Here is a 26,116-nt window from a genome sequence, read left to right as displayed (position 1 = left end):
TAAGTTGGCAGGAGCTGGCACAGAGTAACGGGAGCTCACTCCGTTGTTGGGATTTGAACCACCGACCTTCCAACTGGCAAGCCAGCCCAAGAGGCTCAGTGGTTTAGACCACAGAGCCACCCGTGTCCCTGTGCCAGCTGGTGCAATCGTCACTGTTTACCATAGTCCAATGACAGTCTCTTTCCTCTGCAGCGATAAATACTAATTCATTCATTCATCTGCATGTGCATCTTCACTTTCATCTGGCAGTACTTGTAGTCTTTTTAGCAAACGTTAAGTTTGGCTCTTTGGATGGGACTTTGTTCAGCCTCACCGAAGTGTAGTTATCTGGTTGCAAACTTAGTATATCACAGAGGCTGCAGGTTACCAGGGCAGTGCTTGGTTTATTACTAAGTCATTTGCTAGCGTCAGTTTTTAGAGGCTCTCCGTATCAGAATGTCAACATGGACGTATACCTTTTCACACAGGAAGCATGATAACATAGGTACACAAGACTAAGTGATAAAAATGTACACAGTTAGTTAGCAGTGCAGGGTTTGGCTAGGCCTAAGTGTCTCATTTAGGCGTGTTTGCGTCTGGGGTGGGGGGCAGGGGTTAAAATACGAATACAGATTACAGAAAAAGATGCCTACATCTCCCGACGCTGTGCTGTTTATAAATGTGAGCGTGCGTTTTCCAGCATGGTCTCCCACCCCCGGCAGTGAAGGTAGCGTGGGTTGCGATACAAAGCCATTGTAGTACAATTTCTGGAACACAGTGAGCATCACAAAATAAAATTATCGCAGCTGTAGACACAGGAAAGGCAAATGCACGCCCTGTGCTGACAAGAGGCTATTACAAAACCCTGACATCATTATTCAATACACAGGAGCTCTGGGACCGCTTGCTAAGTCAATGTTGAAGAGGGAATTACAAAATAATATTGATAGGATCAATGAAGCTGGCACATAGGCATGAGCAGTGCAACCATAGGTATTAACATACAGTAACGGCTGCCTAGGCAGACAAGACTAACAGAAAAACGGGAGGGGGGGTGGACCCCGACCTCTCCTTGAGTTACACAGCCATAGTACAAATTTGCCAAGGAATTCCAGGACAACAGTCACAAACAACTTGCATTGGGACTAGAGAAAGTGTGCCTTTATTCACTAACAGATTGGAAAGTGACCTCGACACACAAGGAAGTCAGGATGGGGAATCAAATGTTGCATCGAGATGGCTGGAGCCCTAGGCCAGCACATTAGTTAGACTGAATTACATTTATATATAACTTTTTAACATATACAATGTGCTTCAGCATACCCTCCAACGTTTCTCCGATGAAAACAGGGACGTCCCATTCCATAATGATAATTTTACTATTTATCTTGCTGGGTTGCCCCAGCCACTCTGGGCAGCTTCCAACATATATAAAAACATTAAATAAAACCTTCCCTATACCGTGTTGCCTTCAGATGGCTCTGGGGTTGGATAATTCCATACCCTCCAACATTTCCCCAATGAAAATAGGGACATCTTAAGGGGGACGCAGGTGGCACTGTGGGTTAAACCACAGAGCCTAGAACTTGACGATCAGAAGGTCGGCGGTTCGAATCCCCGCAATGGGGTGAGCTCCCGTTGCTCAGTCCCAGCTTCTGCCAACCTAGCAGTTCGAAAGCACGTCAAAGTGCAAGTAGATAAATAGGTACCGCTCTGGTGGGAAGGTAAACGGCGTTTCCGTGTGCTGCTCTGGTTCGCCAGAAGCGGCTTAGTCATGCTGGCCACATGACCCGGAAGCTGTATGCCGGCTCCCTCGGCCAGTAAAGCGAGATGAGCGCCGCAACCCCAGAGTCGGCCACGACTGGACCTAATGGTCAGGGGTCCCTTTACCTTTTAAGGGAAAGTGTGGCATTCTGGGATCAAGTCAGAAACTGGGATGGCTTTTCTAAATCAGGAATGTCCCTGGAAAATAGGGGCGCTTGGAGGGTCTGCTGCAGTTCCACCATCTTCACAGCAACCCTGGAAAGTAGGCCACTGTTATATTGCCATTTTACTGGAGAACTGACTTGGAGATGATGATTGTTCAAGGCAGTCCAGCTCTCTCTATTAGTTCTGTGCAACCCCTATAGGAATCAAGGGGATATTAGTGGGCTATGCGTACTGCATGCTTATGGCAGCATTCATTCTTCGTGCCTGTTAACTCTGTTTTGGTGGGCAGGGGTGAAGGAAGGCGTAGGGACACCTGGGGCGGGCATCACTAAGTAGGGCGCAAACCGCTATACAGCACATGTGGCATTGCTATGTACAGTGCATGCGTTCAATGCTGCAAATGTGCTTTACTTAGCAGATTGCTGCCTGCGCCAAGATCCTCTGCTCACAGCTACAGCTGCGAATGGAGGATCTTCCAAAGGCAGTGGCGCAATGGCTGCTTGCGCTGCCGCAAGCCCCCGTGGAGTGACTTCTTGTCACCCCTGCAGACATGGAACCCGGGGTGTACCGCCCCCATGCCCCCCCATTGCAACACCACTGTTGGTGGGGAGATCGCGCCAAGGCTATGCCAGTTTAATATGCCCATAGGAAAGCAAATCTTTGTATTAGAGGTGATCATATACTAGGCTCAATCCCAAGTTGTGGGTAAGATGATGCCCTTTGGGCCGGCCCTACTTTTAGACAGGAGGAGACAGGTCTCTCAGGCAGCATAATGCAGAGGGGGGGGGCAGTGATTAGGTAAGGTTGTCATGTTTGGAGGACAGAGCTGTGGGTGTACCCAGCTGCCTTTGGGTTTCAACTTGCTAGAGAGGACTCTGTGAGGTCATTTCCCTTTGTACCCCAACAGGAATAGGGTGAAGCTGTCGATTTTTCTCCTTGCCTGGGCGCACGCTCTTTCTGCTCTTCTTCACCATGTGTACAGTGCGAGAACATCTGCAAGTCAGGCTGCATTTTAAAGCTAGGCTTAAGTGTGTCTTCATAACTCGATTACTGACTCAGGCAGCTGTAACTTACTGTCCCAAAGGTCACTGTGAGCCTGAGCAGAGAGTGGCGTTGTTTTCTCATTCTGGATTACTTAAATCAGAAGGCTGAAGTACCATATCTAAGGTTCCCTTTTAAGCTGCAAAGGGGCAGCCCTCTGCAGAACTCACAAACATGAGGAAGGAAGAACAATATCTAATAAATATAGCTTCTCCTAGCTGCTAAGCACATCCCAGCTTGGACCAATAGTTTGACTCTGTTTAGGGCAGGTTTCTATGTTTTTATGCCTTGCCCAGATCATTTTCCAGCCTTGTAAAGGTAAAGGGACCCCTGACCATCAGGTACAGTTGTGACCAACTCTGGGGTTGCAGCGCTCATCTCGCTTTACTGGCGAGGGAGCCGATGTACAGCTTCCGGGTCATGTGGCCAGCATGACTAAGCCACTTCTGGCGAACCAGAGCAGCGCACAGAAATGCCGTTTACCTTCCCACCAGAGCGGTACCTATTTATCTACTTGCACTTTGATGTGCTTTTGAACTGCTAGTTTGGCAGGAGCAGGGACCAAGCAACGGGAGCTCACCCCATCACGCGGATTCGAACCACCGACCTTCTGATCGGCAAGCCCTAGGCTCTGTGGTTTAACCCACAGCACCACCCGCGTCTCTTCCAGCCTTGTAGAATGCTACAAATCAGTAGACATGCCCAGAAGTGCTTCCTCCAACAGGCTCAAGGCAGCCCTCCTTGATCTTCAGAATGGGATCCACATTTACTGCTTCTAGCTGCCTGCACCTGTCACATACAGACAGTTTAAATATTCCCATTTCCTAAGAGCAAACTCTGGAAGGGCTCCAGGGGTTGAGCAGCGTCAGGGAGATCCTGTACAGACCTCCACCTCCATTTAGAAGATGGACCTTCAATTGCAAGAGACTTCAGCTGTGGAAAGAGGAAGGGATCATTGTCCTGGGTTTCAAATCCAGGACACAGGACCTTTGGTCTTAGCGTGAATCAGCTGATATTGAAGAAGGTTGAGGGAAGGAGTGAATGTGCTTGTGGGGTATTCAGGGACCCCCTTTCCTTTCCCCAATGCTTCTGTTTGTTGTGCCATAAAAACAACCCAAGTCCTCATGCTCAGTGTTCAGTGAGTATTGATTCAGTCTGCAAGCAATTTTAATATTTCTTCAGGGACTTTCCAGCAACAGCACAAGTCATTAATTCATCCTCCCAAATTGCTTATTCAATAGCAGGAACATGGCTCCTGAATAAAGTCTCAGAATTTATGTGACTCGTACGAGTCAGGAGGTCAAGCAACTGTTATGGAGTGAAGTTAAAAATCCAAATAAAATATTGACACTTTTTTGGAGGAGAGGGGGAGGAGGAGATGGGAGGAAGCAAAGGTATTTAAAATAGGGGCTTGCTGCCATGCCCCCAGGATAACAAAAGGAAAGAGATGAAAGACAAGTTGGAGTCTGAAAAATCAATGGGATAGACGGCACATTCACTTAGTATTTCATAATTCTTTCTTACACACACAATGTCCTGCACATACATAGAAATAAGGAGAGATATTTTCCCAAGGCTATGTTCTCCTAGCTGCATATACACAAATGCAGCGTAGTCTTAGGTGTGAGGTAACTCTTGAGGATAATATGAAAGGCAAAAAGTAAAAATAAAGGCTTGTGTACTCACAATTTGCCCGAGGGGTGTGTGTTATATATTTGTGTGTGAGAGAGATCTGTAAACAAAAATATTCCATTGTCTGCAAGGCACACCATATTTGGACAGGCAGTAACCCACACAGCTTACAGCTCACGGCGAAATCCCGAAATGCTAACTAGGGTTGCCATACATCCAGAATTTCCCAGACATATCTGTAATACTTGAACCGCATGCAGTGTCTGGGCAGAAATCAGCAAAACGTCTGGGGAAATCCGGACGTATGGCAGTCGTTTTTGCCAATTTCCCTCAGAAATAGCTCAAGAAATTCCAATTCCTTTGTGATTTTGCTCAACGACTTTGGCCAAAACTGAAAAAAAAAGCTCAATAACTTTTCTGTCTAGATTTTCACTTTTTGAAATATGGCAACCCTAGCTAAATTAGAACTTTATCCTCCCCTTCACATAGCTGCAATTCTGAAAATACTGTACAATACGGTTCCCAGGAGGGAAGTAATGCAGACTCTCCCTGTTTTCCATGGACAGTTCTGGATTTACAGAAGCCACCCCCAGTTTCTGATTTGATCGTGGATTGCCCTACTTTTCCTTAGGACGTCCCTGTTTTCTTTGGAGAAATGTTGGAGGGTATGGAGTTATTGACCCCTGAGCCATCTGAAGGCAGCCCTGTATAGGGAAGTTTTTAATGTTTTATTATGTTTTTATATATGTTGAAAGCTGCCCAGAGTGGCTGGGGCATAATCATCATCATCATCATCATGCCTATTTTCATTGGAGAAATGTTGGAGGGTGTGGCAAATGTGTGTTCGCTGTGCTCTGAATGCATGGTGTGAATCTGTCCTTAGATAAAAGTTAGCTCTAGAGCTGCTAGTTAGAATCATAGATACCATCAAACTGTAAAGTTGGAAGGGACCCTAAAGATCTGACATTGTCTGCATCCAGAAAAGGCAGTTATAGGTAAGCACGACCTCTGCAGTCACCCTGGGCACCGTGCTGCGTGGGCCGCCAAAATAATGCTGTAGAAGGAAGCGAGAGAGGTTGAGTGGTGCTCCAGAATTTTAGCTCTTCTTCTTCTTCTTCTTCTTCTTCTTCTTCTTCTTCTTCTTCTTCTTCTTCTTCTTCATCATCTTCTTCTTCTTCGATCACTCGTAGCCGAGTAAGATTGTCTTCCATGAACATGATCTTAACAGTGAGTCCATAAGTGACTGTGGAGGCCAATTCTGGATCCACACGTCCTTCCACAGTGGGGACATAGGTTTCTGGGCAGGAGTTGATCACGGTGTGGATTTGCCAAGCGTGTCTTCCTCTTAGCATGTTTCTCCCTTTTGTCCTGAGTTCAAGCATCTTCAAAGCCCATGACACCTTTGGTAAAGGCTGTTCTCCAATTGGAGCACTCGCAGGCTAGTGTTTCCCAGCTGTCGGTGTTTATACTACATTTTCTGAGATTTGCCTTGAAAGAGTCTTTAAAACTCTTTCGTTGACCACCAGCATTACGCTTTCCATTTGTAAGTTTGAAATAGAATAGTTTTGGAAGATGATAATCAGGCATCCGAACAACATGACCAGTCCAACGATGTTGATGTTGAAGAATCATTGCTTTGACACTGGTGATCTTTGCTTCTTCCAGTACACTAGCATTAGTTTGCCTGTCGTCCCAAGTGATGTGCAAATTTTTTTGGGAGACACTGTTGATGGAATCTTTGTTGGCGTTTATAAGTGGTCCATGTTTAACACGCATACAGTAAGGATGGTAGTACAACAGCTTTGTAAACAAGCATTTTGGTTTCCCTGCAAATGTCCCGGTCCTCAAACACACTACCGCTGCTGAAATCTAGAAGGTTGAAGATTCATTTCATTGTACCTTTTGCTCTCATGTACTAATGCAAGGTATTCTTGTGGAAGAGAAATTGGGTAGTGCCTGTAGCTCATTGTTGGAGGGGCTGCTTGTGTTAGAAAGTCCTAGGTTCTCTCCTTTGGGTCATTCTACCTGACAAGGAGTTTTGTGGGGCTGGAAAGTTTGATATTTTCCTCAACCAGATAACTTGGTTCAAGAAAAGGCTAAGTAGATGCAACAACCCTTATACATAGTAGCATGCTGTTCACGAGAATGACTTCCACATGTGGTTTATGTGCTGGGCAATTGAGGATCTCTGGAAATACTTCATTTGAATTAGTCCTTCGTACTCTCACTTGCCTCACAATGTCTCCTTTTGGGGGACGATTATAGGCAGCAATTGGTGCAGTCTGCTAATAGGTGCTCAAATTGAGATAGCCAATAAAGAGAAAATAACAGACAACCCTTGTATAGGGGATTGGCTCCAATGTATGTGACAGATGGAATACAGTAGACGATAAGACTTACTTAACTAGTAGGATACAGAGTGGTGGTGTTGAGAAAAGTATACTGATAATTAAGTTATTTTATTCAGTGTGAATAAATGCTATAATTTAAGGTTTTTTGCAGATATTTTATTGATAGGCAGGTTCCACTTCTGGTCTGCCACTGGAACTTGAACTGAATCTTATCTGTTGCAAACTAATATTTGGTTTTGTCATTTATGATGTCGTATACATAGATTTCAGTAGTGATTACGTTATCCATGGCTATGCGTGAAGTAATTGATTTGGGCACATGAAATGACATTTATATTTGAAAAGAAAAGGCATCATATTACCTGACTTTAAAATGTCTATTTTTATTTTTTTTTGGTGGGGAAAATCAGCAAACACCTGTTCACACCAAAAAAGTCAGGGTGTATTTTAATCTGCAATGGATTTTCGTTGAATTACTTGCTTCCATTATCTAGTTATAATCCACAGGGGATTATATCAGTACTGTATATATATCACTTGATCTTTTTGCTCACCTTCTCATCCTACCCTGTGTGGCGGATGTTCACGGCAAAACTGGAAATTTTGAATCCAGCTATATATAACATCAACACTGAGTAAGTGATACAGTTCCTTCCTCTTCAGTGCTTGGACACTGAGGTCCTCCTCCAAGGGCCTTCTGGTGGTTCCCTCACTGCGAGAAGTGAGGTTACAGGGAACCAGGCAGAGGGCCTTCTCGGTGGTGGCGCCCACCCTGTGGAACGCCCTCCCTCCCATCAGATGTCAAGGAAATAAGCAACTATCCTATTTTTAAAAGACATCTGAAGGCAGCCCTGTTTAGGGAAGTTTTAAATATTTAATGCAGTATTGTTTTTAACGCTTGATTGGGAGCTGCCCAGAGTGGCTGGGGAAACTCAGCCAGATGGGCGAGGTATAAATAATAAATTATTATTATTATTATTGCACCAATATATCAAACATTTTTCTTAGGGTTTAAAAACAACAACACTGTGCTGATTTGCTGTAAAACTTGTGAAGTGGAGAGAGCCCCCCCCCCTCGTAGCAGTCACCTGCCCATATTTTTCTAAATGGGGGAAATAACAGGCCCCAGAGCAATATAGTTTAAGAATCTTTAGTTGGATGTCTTTTTCCTTTCAACAGTTTTGGGGATGTGTGCCTAAAACACACATCTCCTAAGTCCATCTGGGGGGGAAAGATGTTGGCAAAGGGTTACCATAGAGTAGGTATCTGCCCTCCACACACAGCAATCGAGCAGAATCAAATTTTCAGGAACCTTTTAACAGTTACGCAAATTGCAAGTCCTAGATGCAAATCATGGGACATGGGTGGCGCTGTGGGTTAAATCACAGAGCCTAGGGCTTGCCGATCAGAAGGTCAGCGGTTCAAATCCCTGCGACGGGGTGAGCTCCCATTGCTCGGTCCCTGCTCCTGCCAACCTAGCAGTTCGAAAACATGTCAAAATGCAAGTAGATAAATAGGTACCGCTCTGGCGGGAAGGTAAACGGTGTTTCTGTGCTCTGCTCCGGTTCGCCAGAAGCTGGCCAGTCATGCTGGCCACATGACCCGGAAGCTGTACGCCGGCTCCCTCGGCCAGTAAAGCGAGATGAGCGCCGCAACCCCAGAGTCATCCGTGAGTGGACCTAATGGTCAGGGGTCCCTTTACCTTTTGATGAGAATCACAGCTCACGCGGTTGTGCAGAAGCTTCAAAGAGGGACTTAGAACGTCTGTGCTTCCTGCAGTGGCGTAGCGTGGGTTGTCAGCACCCGGGGCAAGGCAAGTAATTTGCGCCCCCTAACCCGTGGATTTGCGGCCCCTAACCAGTGGATTTGCGCCCCCTAACCCTAACCCCAGGATGTTGCGCCCGGTGCGGCCGGCCCCCCTGCACCCCCCACGCTACGCCACTGGCTTCCTGAGTTGGTCCAGGACACAGTTCAGAGAAGCTTGCAGTTGAGTTATTGGGAGTAAAAGAGCTGTGCAAATCCCTAAGTCGAGCGAGGGCAGCTCTGCTGAACCACAGTATGAATAGAACCTGCCGTGATGACACCAAAAGCAGGAAATTCCCTTCATTGTGTGTCACCCGAGGTTGCCAGGGAGACTTCAGGTCTCATTTATTACAGCGAATACATGGCTACGTAGCCGAACATGATACAATGTGTAGGCTTCATTCGGAACCCCTCGGGCAGATTTTGGACGGACGGACTGATGAATAGATACATTTCTACTAAGTATACATACATTATATCACTCTATTGATTTTTGAAAAGTTCCAGGTCTGCCAAGCTGTAATGAGATTTTTGAACTTTGGGCTGTGATCAATGAAAGGAATATTATTGGCCTGAAGAATTGATATAACCCCTCTCTGCAGAGCGTTCTTCTCCCAGGCTGCCCCTGCTCCCCACGTATAGGATTCCACCAGACACTTAACCTCTCTTAGAGTGTCATCAGGCTAAAAGGAATCTAATAGTGACACAGGACTTGTGCGTAGCACTCCGGCACTATTGCTTTCCTGTCACAAATAATTTATAGCTTTCTATTTCCATGCCTTTGCCTGCACCCCATCACTGCTTCCTGGGGCTGCTGCAGGGGAGGCGGTGCGAGCACAGAGGTGGGATCAATATGCTCACGCAAGCATCACTTCAGGGTGCTTTGTGGGAGCATGGAAGGAACAGTTGTAATATCTGGCCCTTTCTGTCTTCAATTGCCGGGCAGCTCTAGAACTTATCTCCTTCAGAGCGTGCTTCTTGGTACCTCAAAACCACAACATAAAGGTCATGGCAGCTATACTGCTGCTCCCCTCCCCAAACCATGCCAGGCAAAGACTCATCTAGTTTAGCCGCCTGTGTCCAATAGTGATCAACCAGGTAACTTTGGAAAACTCACAAGGGCACTTTGTTGGTTTACTGTAGAACAGCACCATACCCTCCAACATTTCTCCAATAACAATGTTGTTGTTGTTGTTTTGTCGTGTCTGACTCTTTGTGACCCCATGGACCAGAGCATGCCAGGCCCTCCTGTCTTCCACTGCCTCCCGCAGTTTGGTCAAACTCATGTTAGTAGCTTCGAGAACACTGTCCAACCATCTCGTCCTCTGTCATCCCCTTCTCCTTGTGCCCTCCATCTTTCCCAACATCAGGGTCTTTTCCAGGGAGTCTTCTCTTCTCATGAGGTGGCCAAAGTATTGGAGCCTCAGCTTCAGGATCTGTCCTTCCAGTGAGCACTCAGAGCTGATTTCCTTAAGAATGGATACGTTTGATCTTCTTGCAGTCCATGGGACTCTCAAGAGTCTCCTCCAGCACCATAATTCTTCGGCGATCAGCCTTCTTTATGGTCCAGCTCTCACTTCCATACATCACTACTGGGAAAACCCATAGCTTTAACTATAGGGACCTTTGTTGGCAAGGTGATGTCTCTGCTTTTTAAGATGCTGTCTAGGTTTGTCATTGCTTTTCTCCCAAGAAGCAGGCGTCTTGGTCTGTCCTATTCCATGATGATGATGATAGTAGTAGTAGTAGTAGTAGTAGTAATATATTTATGCCCCACCCATCTTACGGGATTGCCCCAGCCACTCTGGGCAGCTTCCAGCATATATAAAAACATAACAAAACATTAAACCTTAAAAAAACACCTTCCCTATACAGGGCTGCCTTCAGATGTCTTCTAAAGGTTGTATAGTTAATTACCGTATCTCCTTGACTCAGAGGTCACATAGCTCAATACACTCCAACATTTCTATGATGAAAATAGGGATCTCCTAAGAAAAAGTGGGATGTTCTGGGATCAAATCAGAAACTGGGGTGCCTTCTGTAAATCTGGGCCTGCCCCTGGAAAATAGGGACACTTGGAGGGTTTGCAACACAACACAACCTACCCTGTCCTTTCTTTAGATTCTATATTATGGTGTTCTACCTATTTTCTGATAAGCTTGCTGTGTCTGTTTTCTGCTATCATACAAAATACTCTAAATTCACGCAGCTTGTGTAGGAGACTTCTAGGATCAACGTATATATTGAAGTCTATACAGTGGACGCTCTGGTTGTGAACGTTATCTGTGTGGGAAGCACATTCGTAACCCACAGCATTCGCAACCCACAGCGCGGCGTGTGCGCTTGCACAGGTTGCGATGCGGCACTTATGCACATGCACAACCCCCGAAACCAGGAAGTAACCCATTCCGGTACTTCTGGGTTTTGGAGCGTCCATAACCCAAAAAAACCCCTGCAACCTGAAGTGTCTGTAACCCGAGGTATGACTGTATATTGTGTCTCTTATTATGTAAAGGCTTTTGCATATGCTGTCTTTCCCCCTTTAGTCTTCTAAATGTTTTTTGTTGTTGTTCTGTGTGCTCATTGTCAACTTTTCTACGATGTAGTTTAAGGATCTAGAACATTGTTCTTAAGGACTGAGCCTTTCTACAGTCCCACACCCTCCAACATTTCTCTGATGAAAGTAGGGATGCCTTCTTCTTCTTCTTCTTCTTCTTCTTCTTCTTCTTCTTATTATTATTATTATTATTATTATTATTATTATCAATTTTTACCCCACCCATCTGACTGGGTTACCCTTTGGGCAGCTTCCAACGTATATAAAAACAAAACAGAACACTGAACATAAAAAACCCCTTCTCTATAGAGGATGTCTTCTAAAGGTTGTGTCAGGGAACTGCCATCGGAGCCAGAGGGAGAGGGAGGGCTCCAGAGGGATTCCAGAGAGCGTCCCGGGAGGGAGAGAAGCAGCACTTCTTCTGGGGAAGGAAATCAGCGTAACACCAGTGGAGAAGGGGGGCAGATGGGGGAATCGGCGAGGTGGCTCCAAGACTCCTCGCCGGGAACCAGTGGGGAGAGCACGGGTCCTCCGATGCCCACACCCTCCCTGCGCAGAAGGCTTCCGCGCAGGGAAAGTAGGCGGAGACTAGGCGTCAAAGAGCTTCTTTGCTGGAAGAAGTTCAAGAAACGCCCACTAACGGATTCTGCCAGCGATTGAGACAGCCACGGGCGCGTGGCTGTCCAGACAGAAAGGGTTCATTCAGGCAACCAGCCAAGGGTGGCGTTGATCTACACACAAGCAACCCCTAGAACCACTACAGGTTGTACAGTTCCTTATCTCCTTGGCACGGGGGTCTCATAACGCCATACCCTCCAACATTTCTCCCATGAAAATAGGGACATCCTAAGGAAAAGCATGACATTCAGAGATCAAATCAGAAACCAGGATGGCTTCTGTAAATCTGGGACTATCCCTGGAAAATAGGGACACTTTGAGGGTCTGTGTGTGCCAGAGCCCCAGCACGATACTATTCTGTTTGCTTTTCTCTTGCTTTTTGCTTCCTGTGAAGCCCCACACAGCAGAACTCTTAAGTGTTGAGAAAATGTACAATGTCTACAAGATCTATGTTCAACAAAGAGGTTAAACCATCTCTGTATTACTGGGTCAGGGAGCTTTGTTGACCTTGTCAGCCAGCACAACTTGGATCATTTTTTTGTCCACTTCCTTCATGGTGGCACAAAGCTGCAAGTTTCACTTCTGACACCAAAGTCACACTCTTTCCTGATCCGTTCAGAATTATGTATTCCTGTGGCAACTAATGAGAAAATATTATTCTTGGAAATGTGGAGGCAGGAAGAGGGAGACTTTCCTTCTTCCTCTCCTGAAAAGGAGCTCTAGAGTTGAATTCTCATGAGTACAGTATTGAATTGTCAAGACGGAAAGTCTTACATGAGCAGATAGGCAAACCATACAGTTTGTTTTGTTTTGTTTATGTCTTGAAGACACTACTCAGATTCATAACTATGCAAGGGGTCTCAGAGACTGGTTCTCAAGACTGTGCAGTCCCTGGGATCAGTGGCGTAGCGTGGGGGGTGCAGGGGGGCCGGCTGCACTGGGCGCAACACCTGGGGGTTAGGGTTAGGGGGCGCAAATCCACGGGTTAGGGGGCGCAAATTACTTGCCTTGCCCCGGGTGCTGACAACCCACGCTACGCCACTGCCTGGGATACAAGCCCCATCGCAGAGTATAGCAAAGTGCCTGGACACCAGTCCTTTGGGAGAAAGAGCTGTAAGATAGCCTGTGCTTCTGTGGGCTGCCACCTTTACTTTGTTGGGAGATTTGTCATCAGATCTCCTGTGTGTGTGTTTTTTTTCAAATGTAATAACTACCAGGGTGTCTATCTGGCTCTCTGAATCAGATTGGATGCGACTCTGAAGGAGCGAAGGGTTAACTGTTTTCCTTTATGCTATTTTCCCAATTAAAATCATGCCCTGAAGTTCCTATTTCCCCCTCGGGCAAGAATATATAATAAATATGGCACCTGTGTTTTTCCCCCTGCTGCTTTGGAGGGCATGTGATTTTTTTGTTAGGAAATCTGTGTGTGTGTGTGTGTGTGTGTGTGTGTGTGTGTGTGTGTGTGTGAGAGAGAGAGAGAGAGAGAGAGAGAGAGAGAGAGATAACCACAAACCACAGAGCCTAGGACTTGCCGATCAGAAGGTTGGCGGTTCGAATCCGAGCAACGGGGTGAGCTCCCGTTGCTCGGTCCCTGCTCCTGCCAACCTAGCAGTTCGAAAGCACGTCTAAGTGCAAGTAGATCAATAGGTACCACTCTGATGGGAAGGTAAACGGCATTTCCGTGCGCTGCTCTGGTTTGCCAGAAGCGGCTTGGTCATGCTGGCCACATGACCCAGAAGCTGTACGCCAGCTCCCTCGGCCAATAAAGCGAGATGAGCGCCGCAACCCCGGAGTCGGTCACGACTGGACCTAATGATCAGGAGTCCCTTTACCCTTTTACCAGCACCACAGTCCCAATTACATAACCCACCCTCCCCACAATAGCTTTTGCATTTTTAAAAACTGCGGATTTTCCAACCTCATGTCTAGTTTCATCCTTTCTGGCCAGCTACAAATACTCTTGACATTCTGAAAGCTTTGTTACAGACCATGGCCTGTTCTTCATCCAGTCCCTAAGCATATTTACTCATAAGGAAGCCCTTCCAAGTTCAATGGAATTTGCTAGGGATTCCTGGTAAATACTCCTACGATTGCAGCCTTCATCAACCTTCCCAACCATAATGAAGTCTAAGCAAAGCCACCTCTCAAGGCATTTTATTGCCTGAAGCAAAATACAAGATGGCGCCTCCACTCCCATTGCATATACAGAAGCCAGCTGAACAGCTAGTTGAATATTATTTCAATACTGTGGTGAAGGGGATTGTGTTCTCTACCACAACTTAGGGCAAAAGGCCACATGTGCGTGCAGAATAGGCCATGTGAGAGACTCAGGAGGAACACTGATGGGGGACACCATTAATGTTGCCCAGCACCTGCCACCAGAGGTGGGTATTATCACTGTATCTAATGGTAGGGCTGGCCCTGAGCCTATTTAAGCATAACTACATCTGAACTCATACACAGATTGTTACATTTGTCTCTTCTTTTCTTTCCCTCTGCCTGTTCTCTTGTCCCATCCCTAATCTCAATATTTATTTTGTAAGACTTGGTGCAAGACTTACTTTTCGCTTAAATTACTCTGTATGGTTCTGTATATAAAGGAAGATGTTAAGAACAATGGGTGGTATTCAACTAAATTTTACTCAAGAGTAGGTATGTTGAAGTTAATGGCGCTAGCTTAGGCTCATTAACGTCAGGGGGGCTGCTCTGCGTATAACTTGCAATTTCACCCGATGTTGATAATCCTTTCACCAATAAAAGGGATCCTCAAAGAAAATGGCAAAGGCTATATGTCTTTTAAAAAATTCTTTACATGCTGCTAAACTTCCTAGACCATCCTTAAGGGCAGTTTACTCCAACCCGCTTCTTTCTCTTGTAAGAATCAAATTATAGCCCTAAACAGTTACTTCATTAAGTGAGGTGTAAACCAACTCCCATAATGTATTGAGCTGAGTGGCTCTTCGTCACTGGCACACAAAGTATATTTTCATACAAATAATAATAAATAATAATAATAATAATAATAATAATAATAATAATAATAATAATTCAAAACATACATTCTACATGCCTGAGTTTTCACTTGCAGTCTCCATCCTTCAGGTTCAGACTGGGGGTAGGGAGAAAAGGTGCATATTTTAATTTAGCTAACTTGAACTTTCAGAAGCAATATGCAAATTGAAACACAGCCACCTTTCGAAATCTGCACTTCTCTGAATTATCCCGTACAGTTCTACTACCAAAAAAAATTTAAAAATGCCAAAAATGCATATATTAGGAGAAACTGTTTTCAAAAGAATATGCATATTTTGCAAAATTGCATTCAAGAACATGAATGCTAAGAGAAGCGCTCGCTCAAATACGTTTTTCACATTTTCGTGAGGACTTTTAATCGGAATTTGAAAACTGACATGGAAACATGGCAAATGAGCTTAAGATTGGGGGGGGGGGGAGATTAGAAACCGAAAGAGACGGATTTAATAGCTAGTATGTTTGTTTGTTTTATTTTGGCAGGATCATCCGAACCAAAGTGCAGCAGCCATTCCACCCAACACCAGATGGGAGTGCGACTGGAGTCACTGCACCTGGACATACTATAGGTAAGATGAAACCAGAGAGGTGGGGATGGCGGGGCGAGGTGGGGGGAGGGAGGGAGGGAGAAAGTAATGTCAGGAATTGAGTGGTCTCATACACAGGTCCATAGCTGTCAACTTACGGATTTGAAAATAAGGGATCAGCAGCCAAAATAAGGGATTTTGCTTAGCTTATACAGAAATCCGGCACTGATGGAGCCCTGCTCCTTTTGCTGCCACTGACTGTGTTTTGCTGGGGGTTGGACTAGATGATCCTAAGAGTCTACAACTCCGACCAAAGAAGAGTGGCAGGCAAAACTGATGAACAGCGTCGAGATGGCAAAGTTTACAGGCAGAATTAGAAACCAGGAAGAGGACCTCTTTAATAAAGAACGGGGAAAGTTTATAATTTAGCTGAAAAGCTGTTGTAAAGATTTACATACATTGGTAGGATTGACAGAAAACTTGTAGTAAAAATTTGAACTATGGATGGACAAATGTTTTATAAAAATAGAGTTATGGAAGGGATGCAGAGGGGGAAATCACTAAATTAAGATGCTGCACTGGTTGGAGGGGATGCTAAGCAGCACGTCGGGGCTGCCATTGTCCTGGCGCGAGAAGTTCCATGCCCTTCCCCGCCCGTGAGAGGAGGGGGAGAGAATCTCGCCCACGAGCCCAGCATGAGGCAGTAGCAGCACCACGGCAGCCGCTGAAGCGCCGCCCTTCTGCGTCCCTCCCCATCCCCTCCTCTTCTTCCTCCCTCAGGCCACCTCCTCAGCCGCCACTGCCGCCTCTGTCTTCCCCTGGCAGCGCAGCAGAAGTCTCGCAAGAGAGGGGCTGCCTGCCCGTCTGCTGCCACCCGTCTCCTCACGACGCACCCCTGAGGGGGAAAAGAGAGAGACGGAGATGCGGCAGCTTGTGCACGCGTTCTCTCTCACTCTCTCGTGGCGGAGGACCCTGAGCCGCTGCTTCCCTCCTGAACCGGGCGAGCATGAAACCCGGGGAATTTAAGGGACATCATCAATAAGGGACAGCAGCAGGACACGGCGCTGGGATTAGGGAGTTTCCCGCCAAATAAGGGATGGTTGACAGCTATGCACAGGTGCAGCACACAGTTAAACAAAAGGACAAGGTTAAGTGAGGCAAAGCTTTCATGAATGTCTCCCCAAGGCCCAAGGAGCATTGAGCCTGTCCTCTAGCTAGGCTTAGATCTTGGGCACAGAAGTTGTATGTTTGAGTGGCAGCTTGCAGCTGCTCTTCCAAAGCCCTCCTCATGTTTGTGCGAATGCTTTGCTGTCCCATTGCTTGGGGCACATCTATGCAGCAAACAAATCTTCCCTTTCGGAGGAGCAAGTTGCTGCCGCCGCCTCAGAAACCTGCCTTGTACCTGTGTGAAAAAATCCCTTGGAACCACAGTTAGCAATTAGAGCCCATTTCCTGCAGGATCAAAAACGCAGTGTGCCCCATATCCATGTACACATTTCAAAAAATGGTGTTGCTTTACGCAGGTTTTATAAGCGTGTGCACACAGAGGGAGCGATAGAAGACTGAGCAGAGGCTAGAATTAATTGAATAGCCTTTCCCCCAGGGATACGACTTTTGTCTCATGGAAGTGAAAGGTACTTAAATTAGATCAGCTGCCAAATAATGTAAGTTTGCCAAAGAGGCGAGGGGACAAATGTAGGAGCTGTCCTGTTCACCAATGACTAGATGTTCCTAGAACTTCTCCAAAACACTGGAAGCTGGGATGCAGCTAGACTGCAGTGCAGGGAAAGAACAGCCTTTGAGGAAATGGGCATGCAGATTCTATTTCTGTGCCCAGCAGCCAAATCTTCCTGTATACGGTCTGGAAGCTGAAAAAAAAGATACCAGAGTCTGTGCACATAGAGGGGTGGTACAGCTCAATCCAGCCTCCTTGAAGGTTTTTGCTCCAAAGATATAACCAGCTGTGGCCACTGGACTGTTCCCCAAGTCTGTGCATGGCACATTATCGCCTGAGTAATGTACAGTCAGGGACGCGGGTGGCGCTGTGGGTTAAACCACAGAGCCTAGGACTTGCTGATCAGAAGGTCTGCGGTTCAAATCCCAGCGATGGGGTGAGCTCCCGTTGCTCGGTCCCTGCTCCTGCCAACCTAGCAGTTTGAAAGCATGTCAAAGTGCAAGTAGATACCTTCTGGCGGGAAGGTAAATGGTGTTTCCGTGCGCTGCTCTGGTTTGCCAGAAGCGGCTTAGTCATGCTGGCCACATGACCCGGAAGCTGTCTGTGGACAAACGCCGGCTCCCTCGGCCAGTAAAGCGAGATGAGCGCTGCAACCCCAGAGTCGTCTGCGACTGGACCTAATGGTCAGGGGTCCCTTTACCTTTACCTAATGTACAGTCATACCTTGGTTTTCAAACAGTTTAGTTCTTGAACATTTTGGCTCCCAGGCGATCAAAAACCAGAAGTGACTGTTCCGGTTTACGAACTATTTTTGGAAGCCGAACGTCCGGCCGGGCTTCTGCAGCTTCCGATTGGCTGCAGGAGCTCCCTGCAGCCAATTGGAAGCTGCACTTTGGTTTCCAAACGTTTTGGAAGTTGAACAGACTTCCGCAATGGATTCCGTTCGACGTCCAAGGTACGACTGTATATGCATTAAAAGAGTTATGCAAGCATTCCCAGAAGGATAAATAAACAGTCCTCTCCAGTTTTATTATTCGTAATATAGTAGCACTAACTCCAATCCAATTCCTGCAGGTTGGGTGGGTGAGGGTAGAAATAGCCTTTCTGTTGCATTATTTACTCAAAAGGGGGTGGTGTGTACACCCACAGTAGAAAGGGGGGGGGGATGTGCAGCCATGACTGGCCCTACCATTAGGCAAGGTGAGGCAATCAGCAGACAACAGGCAGCAGTAGCTACCGGTGGCTTTTCTTCCTGAGCCCCTGGCCCTCTGTTGCCTCACTGCCCTCCTGAGGCTCCCCAATTTGGCCTGCTACCTTACATGTGGTAGACAGTAAGTATCCTATTAACAGCATTCAGCCCGTTTTTGTATGTGGAATTGGGAGAGGCAACATCTTTCCCATCCTTCTGGCAACATAATAAATTAGGCTGGCCCTGTGTGCAGCCCTCCAAAGGGTTGTTAAAATCAGAGTGGGAAGATAATTTTTGCAAATGAAATTATAGTCACTGCAACTAGTGTCCAGACTTTATTCAAAGGGGGCCAGATTTGATGAAGTGAAGGGGCGTGAGGACTGACCAAAGTTATTGACCTATTTTTAGGCGTGAAGTTTTTAAAATATATTTTACCCCAAAGTTGTTGAGCTAAACTGCCTCAGGGGCAGATTAAACCGACCGGTGGGCCAGATAAGGCCCCCAAAACGGACTTTGGACATAGCTATGCAGACATTTTTGTTTGTTCCACAGGAACACTTGATTTTGAGGGGCAATGAGGGGGGAGCAACTCTCACATACAATAATTCTTCAGCATGGAGAAAGATACATTTCTCACTCACACCGTAGTATAACTAGGGCTCTTCTTTCCAGTATGTCTCCTTTCCCAGCTTTAAAACCCTATATGGCCTTGGCCCTGTATAGCTGAAGGAGCATCTCCACTCCCATTGTTCAGCCTGGACACCGAGGTCCAGCTCTGAGGGTCTTCTGGTGGTTCCCTCATTGTGAGAAGTGAGGTTGCAGGGAACCAGGCAGAGGGCCTTCTCGGTAGTGGCCCCTGCCCTGTGGAATGCCCTCCCACCAGATGCCAAAGAGATAAACAATCCTATGACTTTTCACAGACATCTGAAGGCAGCCCTCTTTTGGGAAGCTTTTAATGTTTGATGTTTTGGTGTGCTCCTTTATACTTTGTTGGAAGCTGCCCAGAGTACAATCAGTCAGCCAGTCAGTCAATAAAATAATAAATACTTCATGACCATCCCTACTTGTTGTCCAAGGCCTCAGGATGCGAGGGTTGGTGTTTTTATCAGGGCTCCTTTCCCACCCACCTAGATTCCAACAGAAACTGCAGCATTTCTTGGTTTTTCCCTTCTTTAATCTATTATAGGTGATTTTCCAAGCTGCGGCCATTTTCTCCTCCACCTCCATGCTCATGAGACTGAAGCAGGTCCTTTCTCATAAACAAGTGATGGCCCCAGCTTCTGTCTGAAGGAGCCTTCTGGCTCATGAGGTGGTGATAGCACCGCGCTCTCCTTTTCTGGCATCAGCTGCCAAGGACACACATGGCTGTTCTGCGCTTCCATGTGCCAATGCTACTTTCTCCACAGTCCAGTTTGCTGGGGATAAGGGGAGCAATTTCAAGCTGCGATCTATTGCCATGTGAGCATTATGGAGGAAGTTGTTGTTGTTTGAACCATATTTGGGGCAAGAGGAGATAAAAGGTGCGTCTGAGTGGCCTTGCCATCCCAAAGTCACCGCTTCTTTCCCGCCTCACAGGTTTATCAAGGTTTATATTAATCAGCGTCAGTTGATTAATCCAGCGCATTAATCTGTTAGATCTCAGGTTACTTCCACACCAGGTGTTTTGAGGTGGAATTCCCCATTCTTTGGCCTGTAAAAAAGAAGGTAGGGAAGATTTAGTTTCTGAAGCATGGGAAACAGTGAAGAAGAAGAAGGAGTGCTTAAAACCATGAGTAAAATCAACATTTCAAGTCTTGGTCAGAACACATGTGCTCTGCTGTGCTGTGATTTTTTCACAACACCTCCACAGAGACTCGGCGTATTCTGTTTATTTAAGCAATGAAATTTCATAAATTAACCTGCATGAATGAAAAAGACGTTCTGCGTAAAAATACTACTACTTCTTTTAAATAAATAAATGGCGCGTTCAGGTGCACCAACTTCTTGGGGGCACAAGGTGTCACCGGCCCCCTCAACAGCTTGGCACTGGATGGCTCAGTTGGTTAGAGTGCATTGCTAATACCAAGATTGCAAGTTTTCTATAAAAATATATATAATACTATATACAATTTTTAATTAAATTTTCTAATTTACATTTCAAAATACTCATTAAACAACCTTAAATCAATTACTTCCTTTCTTCTCTTTCCGTGGTTCATTTTGCATACCATACATCCCTGCCTATTTACATGAACTAAACCATTCAGTAAGCCATTGTTACATCCATCCAAATTTATTTGCCTCTTGAATTTATCTTAATGCTACCAGTGTTTTGAAATGAACACAATTTTCACCCATATACGCAGTAAACATTTTCCTGTCTTCTTTAAATGTACATTCTTCTTGCTCTCTTATTCTATATGTCAAATCTGCAAGTTGCGTGTATTCCGTCAGTTTAAGTTGCCATTCTTCTTTGGTTGGGACCTTGCTCATTTTCCATTTTGGGGATAACAAAACACGGGCCGCAGTAGTAGCATACATAGTCCTTTTTGACACCTGGGAAATACCCTCTGACTTATCCCCAACAAAAAGGAATCTGGTGGTTTTTTAAAAAGGTACCGTATTTTTCGCTCTAGAACACGCACCTGACCATAACACGCACATAGTTTTTAGAGGAGGAAAATTCGTAGGCATGCCACCCGTAGGCATTCCCTCCATAACACGCACAGACATTTCCCCTTACTTTTTAGGAGGAAAAAACTGAGTGTTATGGTGCAAAAAATACGGTACTTTTAAACGTTTTTCCCCAGTTCATTGTATATCATTTCCCAATACTCTTTTACCCTTTTACAAGTCCACCACATATGATAAATGCACCCTCAACCTCATTACATCTCCAGCACTTATCTGATTCGGACTTATACATTTTAGCAAGTCTACTCTGAGTTAAATACAGTGGTACCTCGGGTTAAGTACTTAATTTGTTCCGGAGGTCCGTACTTAGCCTGAAACTGTTCTTAACCTGAAGCACCACTTTAGCTAATGGGGCCTCCTGCTGCTGCCGTGCTGCCAGAGCACGATTTCTGTTCTCATCCTGAAGCAAAGTTCTTAACCTGAAGCATTATTTCTGGGTTAGTGGAGTCTGTAACCTGAAGCGTATGTAACCCGAGGTACCACGGTACCACCAAGATTGACCAAGATTGCAGCTTTGGTTCCTGTATGGGACAGCTGCATATTAGGATTGAACTAGATCTTCCACAGGGTCCCTTCCAACTCTACAATTCTATGATTCTATAATATTTGTTGGAAATAGGCTGGGCCGTCTCAGTGTTGAGAGGCTGGAGGAGAGCGAGTGTGGAGCCAAACGTGGCGCCGCCTCATTGGCTGGCTCCTCCAGAGCGCTTGGCCTCCTTTAGATGATGTAACATTGCACGCCATGTGGGACCCAACTGATGTCATGCACATGCCTGTACGCCAGGCCCCCTCAATCTCAGGGGCAACTTGGCACCTCTGCACATGTGCAGGGCCATATTTATGTTTGATGAGGCCCTAAGCTACTGAAGCTAATGGGGCCCTTTATATGTCCTGCTGTCCTTTGTCAACGACAAATCGTCGCTGTTTTTTGTGTTGAATATATGCTATATGGTACCCTATATATAGAAATGAGCAAACCAGTGATATTTTAGGGAGCAGGCTAGCAGGCGGGGGCCCATGACTTACAACATAGGAACCTACACAACACAAAACACTGTTGCTGTATGTAGGTTTTATTTTATTTGTTTTTTATCTTATATTTTGGAAATGTACATCCATTTTTTTTTCTTTAAATTTTTGAGGGGTCCCCAAGAGAGTGGAGCCCTAAGCTATAGCTTGTTTAGCTTATACAATGGTGCCCCGCAAGACGAATGCCTCGCAAGACGGAAAACCCACTAGACGAAAGGGTTTTCCGTTTTGGAGGTGCTTCGCAAAATGAATTTCCTATGGGCTTGCTTCGCAAGACGACAATGTCTTGCGAGTTCCTGCTGGTTTTTTCCCTCTCCCCTTTTTCTAAGCCGCTAAGCCGCTTATCAGCTGATCCGATCAGCAGATAATCCGCTAAAAGCCGCTAATAGCACTAATAGAGCTATTCCGCTAATCCTTCAATGGGCTTGCTTCGCAAGACAAAAAAACCGCTAGACAAAGAGAATCACAGAACGGATTCTTTTCGTCTTGCGAGGCACTACTGTATAAGCTAAACACCTCTAAAAGTAAAGATAAAGGGACCCCTGACCAATAGGTCCAGTCGTGGCCGACTCCGGGGTTGCGACGCTCATCTCGCTTTACTGGCCGAGGGAGCCAGCATACAGCTCCCAGGTCATGCGACCAGCATGACTAAGCCTCTTCTGGTGAACCAGAGCAGCGCACGGAAACGCCGTTTACCTTCCTGCCGGAGCGGTACCTATTTATCTACTTGCACTTTGATGTGCTTTTGAACTGCTAGGTTGGCAGGAGCAGGGACCGAGCAACGGGAGCTCACCCTGTCGCGGGGATTCGAACCGCCGACCTTCTGATCGGCAAGTCCTAGGCTCTGTGGTTTAACCCACAGCGCCACCCGCGTCCCTATCTACACCTCTAGCTCACACCAAAGGGCAGCGCGAAACAAGCAGGAACCCAACAGGTGCAAGGAGACACCTTTATTAGTCCGAGTAAGTGGTATAGATTCCAACGTTTCTTTAAAAGCAATTAGCTCTTCTCTAGGGGACTGTCAGAATCAGGATTAGCTCAAATCTATTGCAGGCTCAGCTGCCACGGAGGGAGTCCGTATGTCAGTGGCTCATTTTGGAGCTAGTCATCTAAGAAACTGTAATAGATGTAGCCTATTTCTTTTTCTGTCAGGCCCCTGATGAAGAGCTAATTGTTCAAAAGAGGTTGGGATTTATACCTCTTGGATGAATACGCTTGTTCCCTGCAACTGCTGAATTTCTGGTTCTTCTGAAGTTAGGTTCTTGCTACTTCTCCACCTGCAGCCTTTGTACATACTGATGTTAAAAATAGTGATTGATATATATAAATTATAGTACAAATTAGTCTAGCAAATGAATTGGTTGATTATTGCAACCCTAATTTATATATTTGGATCCTGATACTGACGATTTTGTAGTCGTTTTGAACTGTTCTGTTGATGTAACTGGGAATAGCTCATATTTTCCCCAAATTGATTTCTAAAAGCTCCTTAGAGCTATATTTTCTTTCGGGCAATAGTCATTTTGCTTACTAGATGGTTAAATTTTCTATGGTTAAGGTATGGGAAATGGTCGCCTTTGCAAAGGTGGCAGGTGACCTAAATGCAACTTGTGACTTTGTTTAATTATAATTTATTAACAGATAGAATAGATAGAATACTGTAACAAGCAGAAAGCCAGTCTATCAATCAATTATTAGAAAGCTTATCAGGAATTCCTTGATCAGAAATTTAGTAAGGGGAGGTTAGTTGCTCAAAACCTGCCATCACCAGTCTTGTCCCAGAATGCACAGCAAGAGGATATTGTGTATTTTGTTGGTTGCACATTAAGATGTTCCTGAGCAATGTGTTCCAGTACATTCTCTTGATCTGGGGAGTGCTGCAGTAATGGCTTTCTAATTCCTGCTTAAGATCTTAGTGGTGTCTGCATATCTGCTTAAACAGTACCCCTTCTGGGATACTCCTTGCAGACCGAGATTACTCTGTGTCCCAGAACCCCTAAAATGTGCAGAGATTCTGTGGCTAGCTTAGGGTTTCCTTGGCTGATAAACTGAGGAAGGAGGGGTTCCCCAGGGGCAGGAAATTTTAAAACCACAGCAGCGAGGGATTTTATAGTGGTGGTGGCAATGGTGATGAGTCGCCTGGCAGTGATTGGCCGTGGTGCCCTGATGTCACAGAGAGGAAAGGCAGGCGGAATAGACTAAGGTGGTTATTTGCTGAGTTTGGCAACGGGTTTGCAGTGTTCAGTTGCTGGCGAAAGTGGGCCACAGCGATGTGGGGAGAGGGCTCTACATTCCCGTTTCACCTCAGGTGCTAAAACAGGACAGGCCGCCCCTTCTAATGAGACTCGTTTAACTTGTGTTGGGATGCAGATACTTACCCTGGAAGGAAAATGGGATTTTGCTGGTTAGTTGTACAGTCATATGGGAAATGTGTTGTTTAACTGGGTGACACTTATCAGCAACAGTGAGCTCCAGTAACCAATTACAGTGGTATCTTGGTTTGCAAACAGCTTAGTTGTCGAACAAATCGGCTCCCAAACGCTGCAAACCCAGAAGTTCTGGTTTGCGAACGTTTTTTGGAAGCCGAACGTCTGGCGCGGCTTCCATTTGAGTACAGGAAGCTCCTGCAGCCAATCAGAAGCCACGCCTTGGTTTTTGGACGGTTTCGGGAGTTGAATGGACTCCTGGAACGGATTACGTTCTAGAACCAAGGTACAGGCTTGTTTGGAAGGAGTGAGCACATGCAGGGGATATTCCCATGAAGACTTTCACTGTTAGCCATGCTGTGATTCTAATATTTACATGTAGTGTAATAGACTCTTGAAAAACAGTGGGTATGTCTCAGTGGTGTGTGGGGAAATTTTTCGTAGGGGGAAAGTTAGGGTCAGAGGCACCACTTGTGAGGGGGACTGTGGGGGGGGGGGGAACATTGCAACGTCCTGTGTGTGAGTATCGTGCCTCCCTCCCTAAGCCAGGCAGAAGCTTCCTGGACTTTGGGAAGGAGGTGTCAGGCCTCTAAAGCGATGCTGGAGCCTTCGTACTCTTTTCAAAAGCTGGGTGGGCTTTGGGAAAGTGGCAGGAGAGTCTTGGCCCCATCTGAGCATCGTGCCCCCCCCCAGACGAGCAGAAACTTCATGGTTTTTGGGAAGGAGGCAGCAGGCTTTAATACTTTAATACTCTGATTTACTGGGAACATTTAGGGGATTAACCTAGTCCCCGTAGTCCACTGACCACACGCCACTGGTATGTGTGTGTTTTAAACAAGCAACTTCCCAGTTCACAGAAAACTATGTTCAAAAGTATGGTGTTCATTTACTGCTAAAAAATATAGCAAGCAGGAGGGCTTGGGTGAAATATTTCAGTGGCTAAGAAATACAACTGGTGAACTTAGAAGAGCTTCTTTCTTTAACTGTCATTCAAAAATGATTTTAACTTTGACACGACAGGTTGGGCCAACAATTGCCCTGCAGTAAACTCAAACTTCCCTAAGCATTAATATGCTTTATTTTTGTAACATGAAATCTGATTTAAAAGAGTTGCAAAGCTGCTCTGAGGATGGGAAAGGTGAGCTTGTGGCGGCACAGGCACTTTGCATAACATTTGCATACGCTAATTGATGCAAATTTGGAAGGAATGCTATAATTTAAATAGTAAGGAAGATTGGGACCAGGTGATCTGGGTGCCTGCTTCCTCTGCTCTCCGGGCACTAACTGCCAAGGGGCAACTTTCGTGCTACCCTGCTCTCCCTTCCAATAGTTCTCCATCATTAAATGGTACCCAGACTGGACAGGCCTGCAAATGGAAGATGTCTTCAAATGCAGGAAGACTGTTCTCTAGCTCAGACATCCCCTCAAATGCAGGACGATGCTCATTAATGGCTTGGACAGTCCCCGCCCTCTATTGACCATGAGACTGGCATCTAGTTTGCTACAGTTCTAGTATCCAACAGCATAAGCAAGGATATACTTTAGAAGGTGAGCAGGATGACAATGGACCATAAATAGGGCTTTAATTATGGGGAGGGGGTGTCAGGAAGCTGGAGAGTTCTTTAACGGAATCCACAAACCAAGTCCCCTAGTCCCT

General features: G+C 45.9%; 1 protein-coding gene across 10 annotated transcripts in view; it reads left to right on the top strand.

The window, feature by feature from the left end:
• The window catches only part of PAX2 (paired box 2), a 144,159-nt gene that overhangs the window by 40,322 nt on the left and 77,721 nt on the right, over positions 1-26,116 (top strand). For 9 of the 10 annotated variants that reach the window (XM_081191759.1, XM_081191756.1, XM_081191755.1 and 6 more), the window contains one exon: positions 15,424-15,509. In XM_081191759.1, the coding sequence (XP_081047885.1) occupies positions 15,424-15,509 (86 nt within the window). Of the gene's footprint in view, positions 1-9,079; positions 9,198-15,423; positions 15,510-26,116 lie in introns of those variants that run through there. The other variant, XM_081191757.1, reaches the window with a different exon arrangement.

Source organism: Podarcis bocagei (genome assembly GCF_964188305.1).
Source record: "Podarcis bocagei genome assembly, chromosome: 4".
Classification (NCBI taxonomy): domain Eukaryota; kingdom Metazoa; phylum Chordata; class Lepidosauria; order Squamata; family Lacertidae; genus Podarcis; species Podarcis bocagei.
The sequence above is the reverse complement of the archived record's forward strand: the minus strand, read 5'-3'. Positions and strand labels throughout refer to the sequence as shown.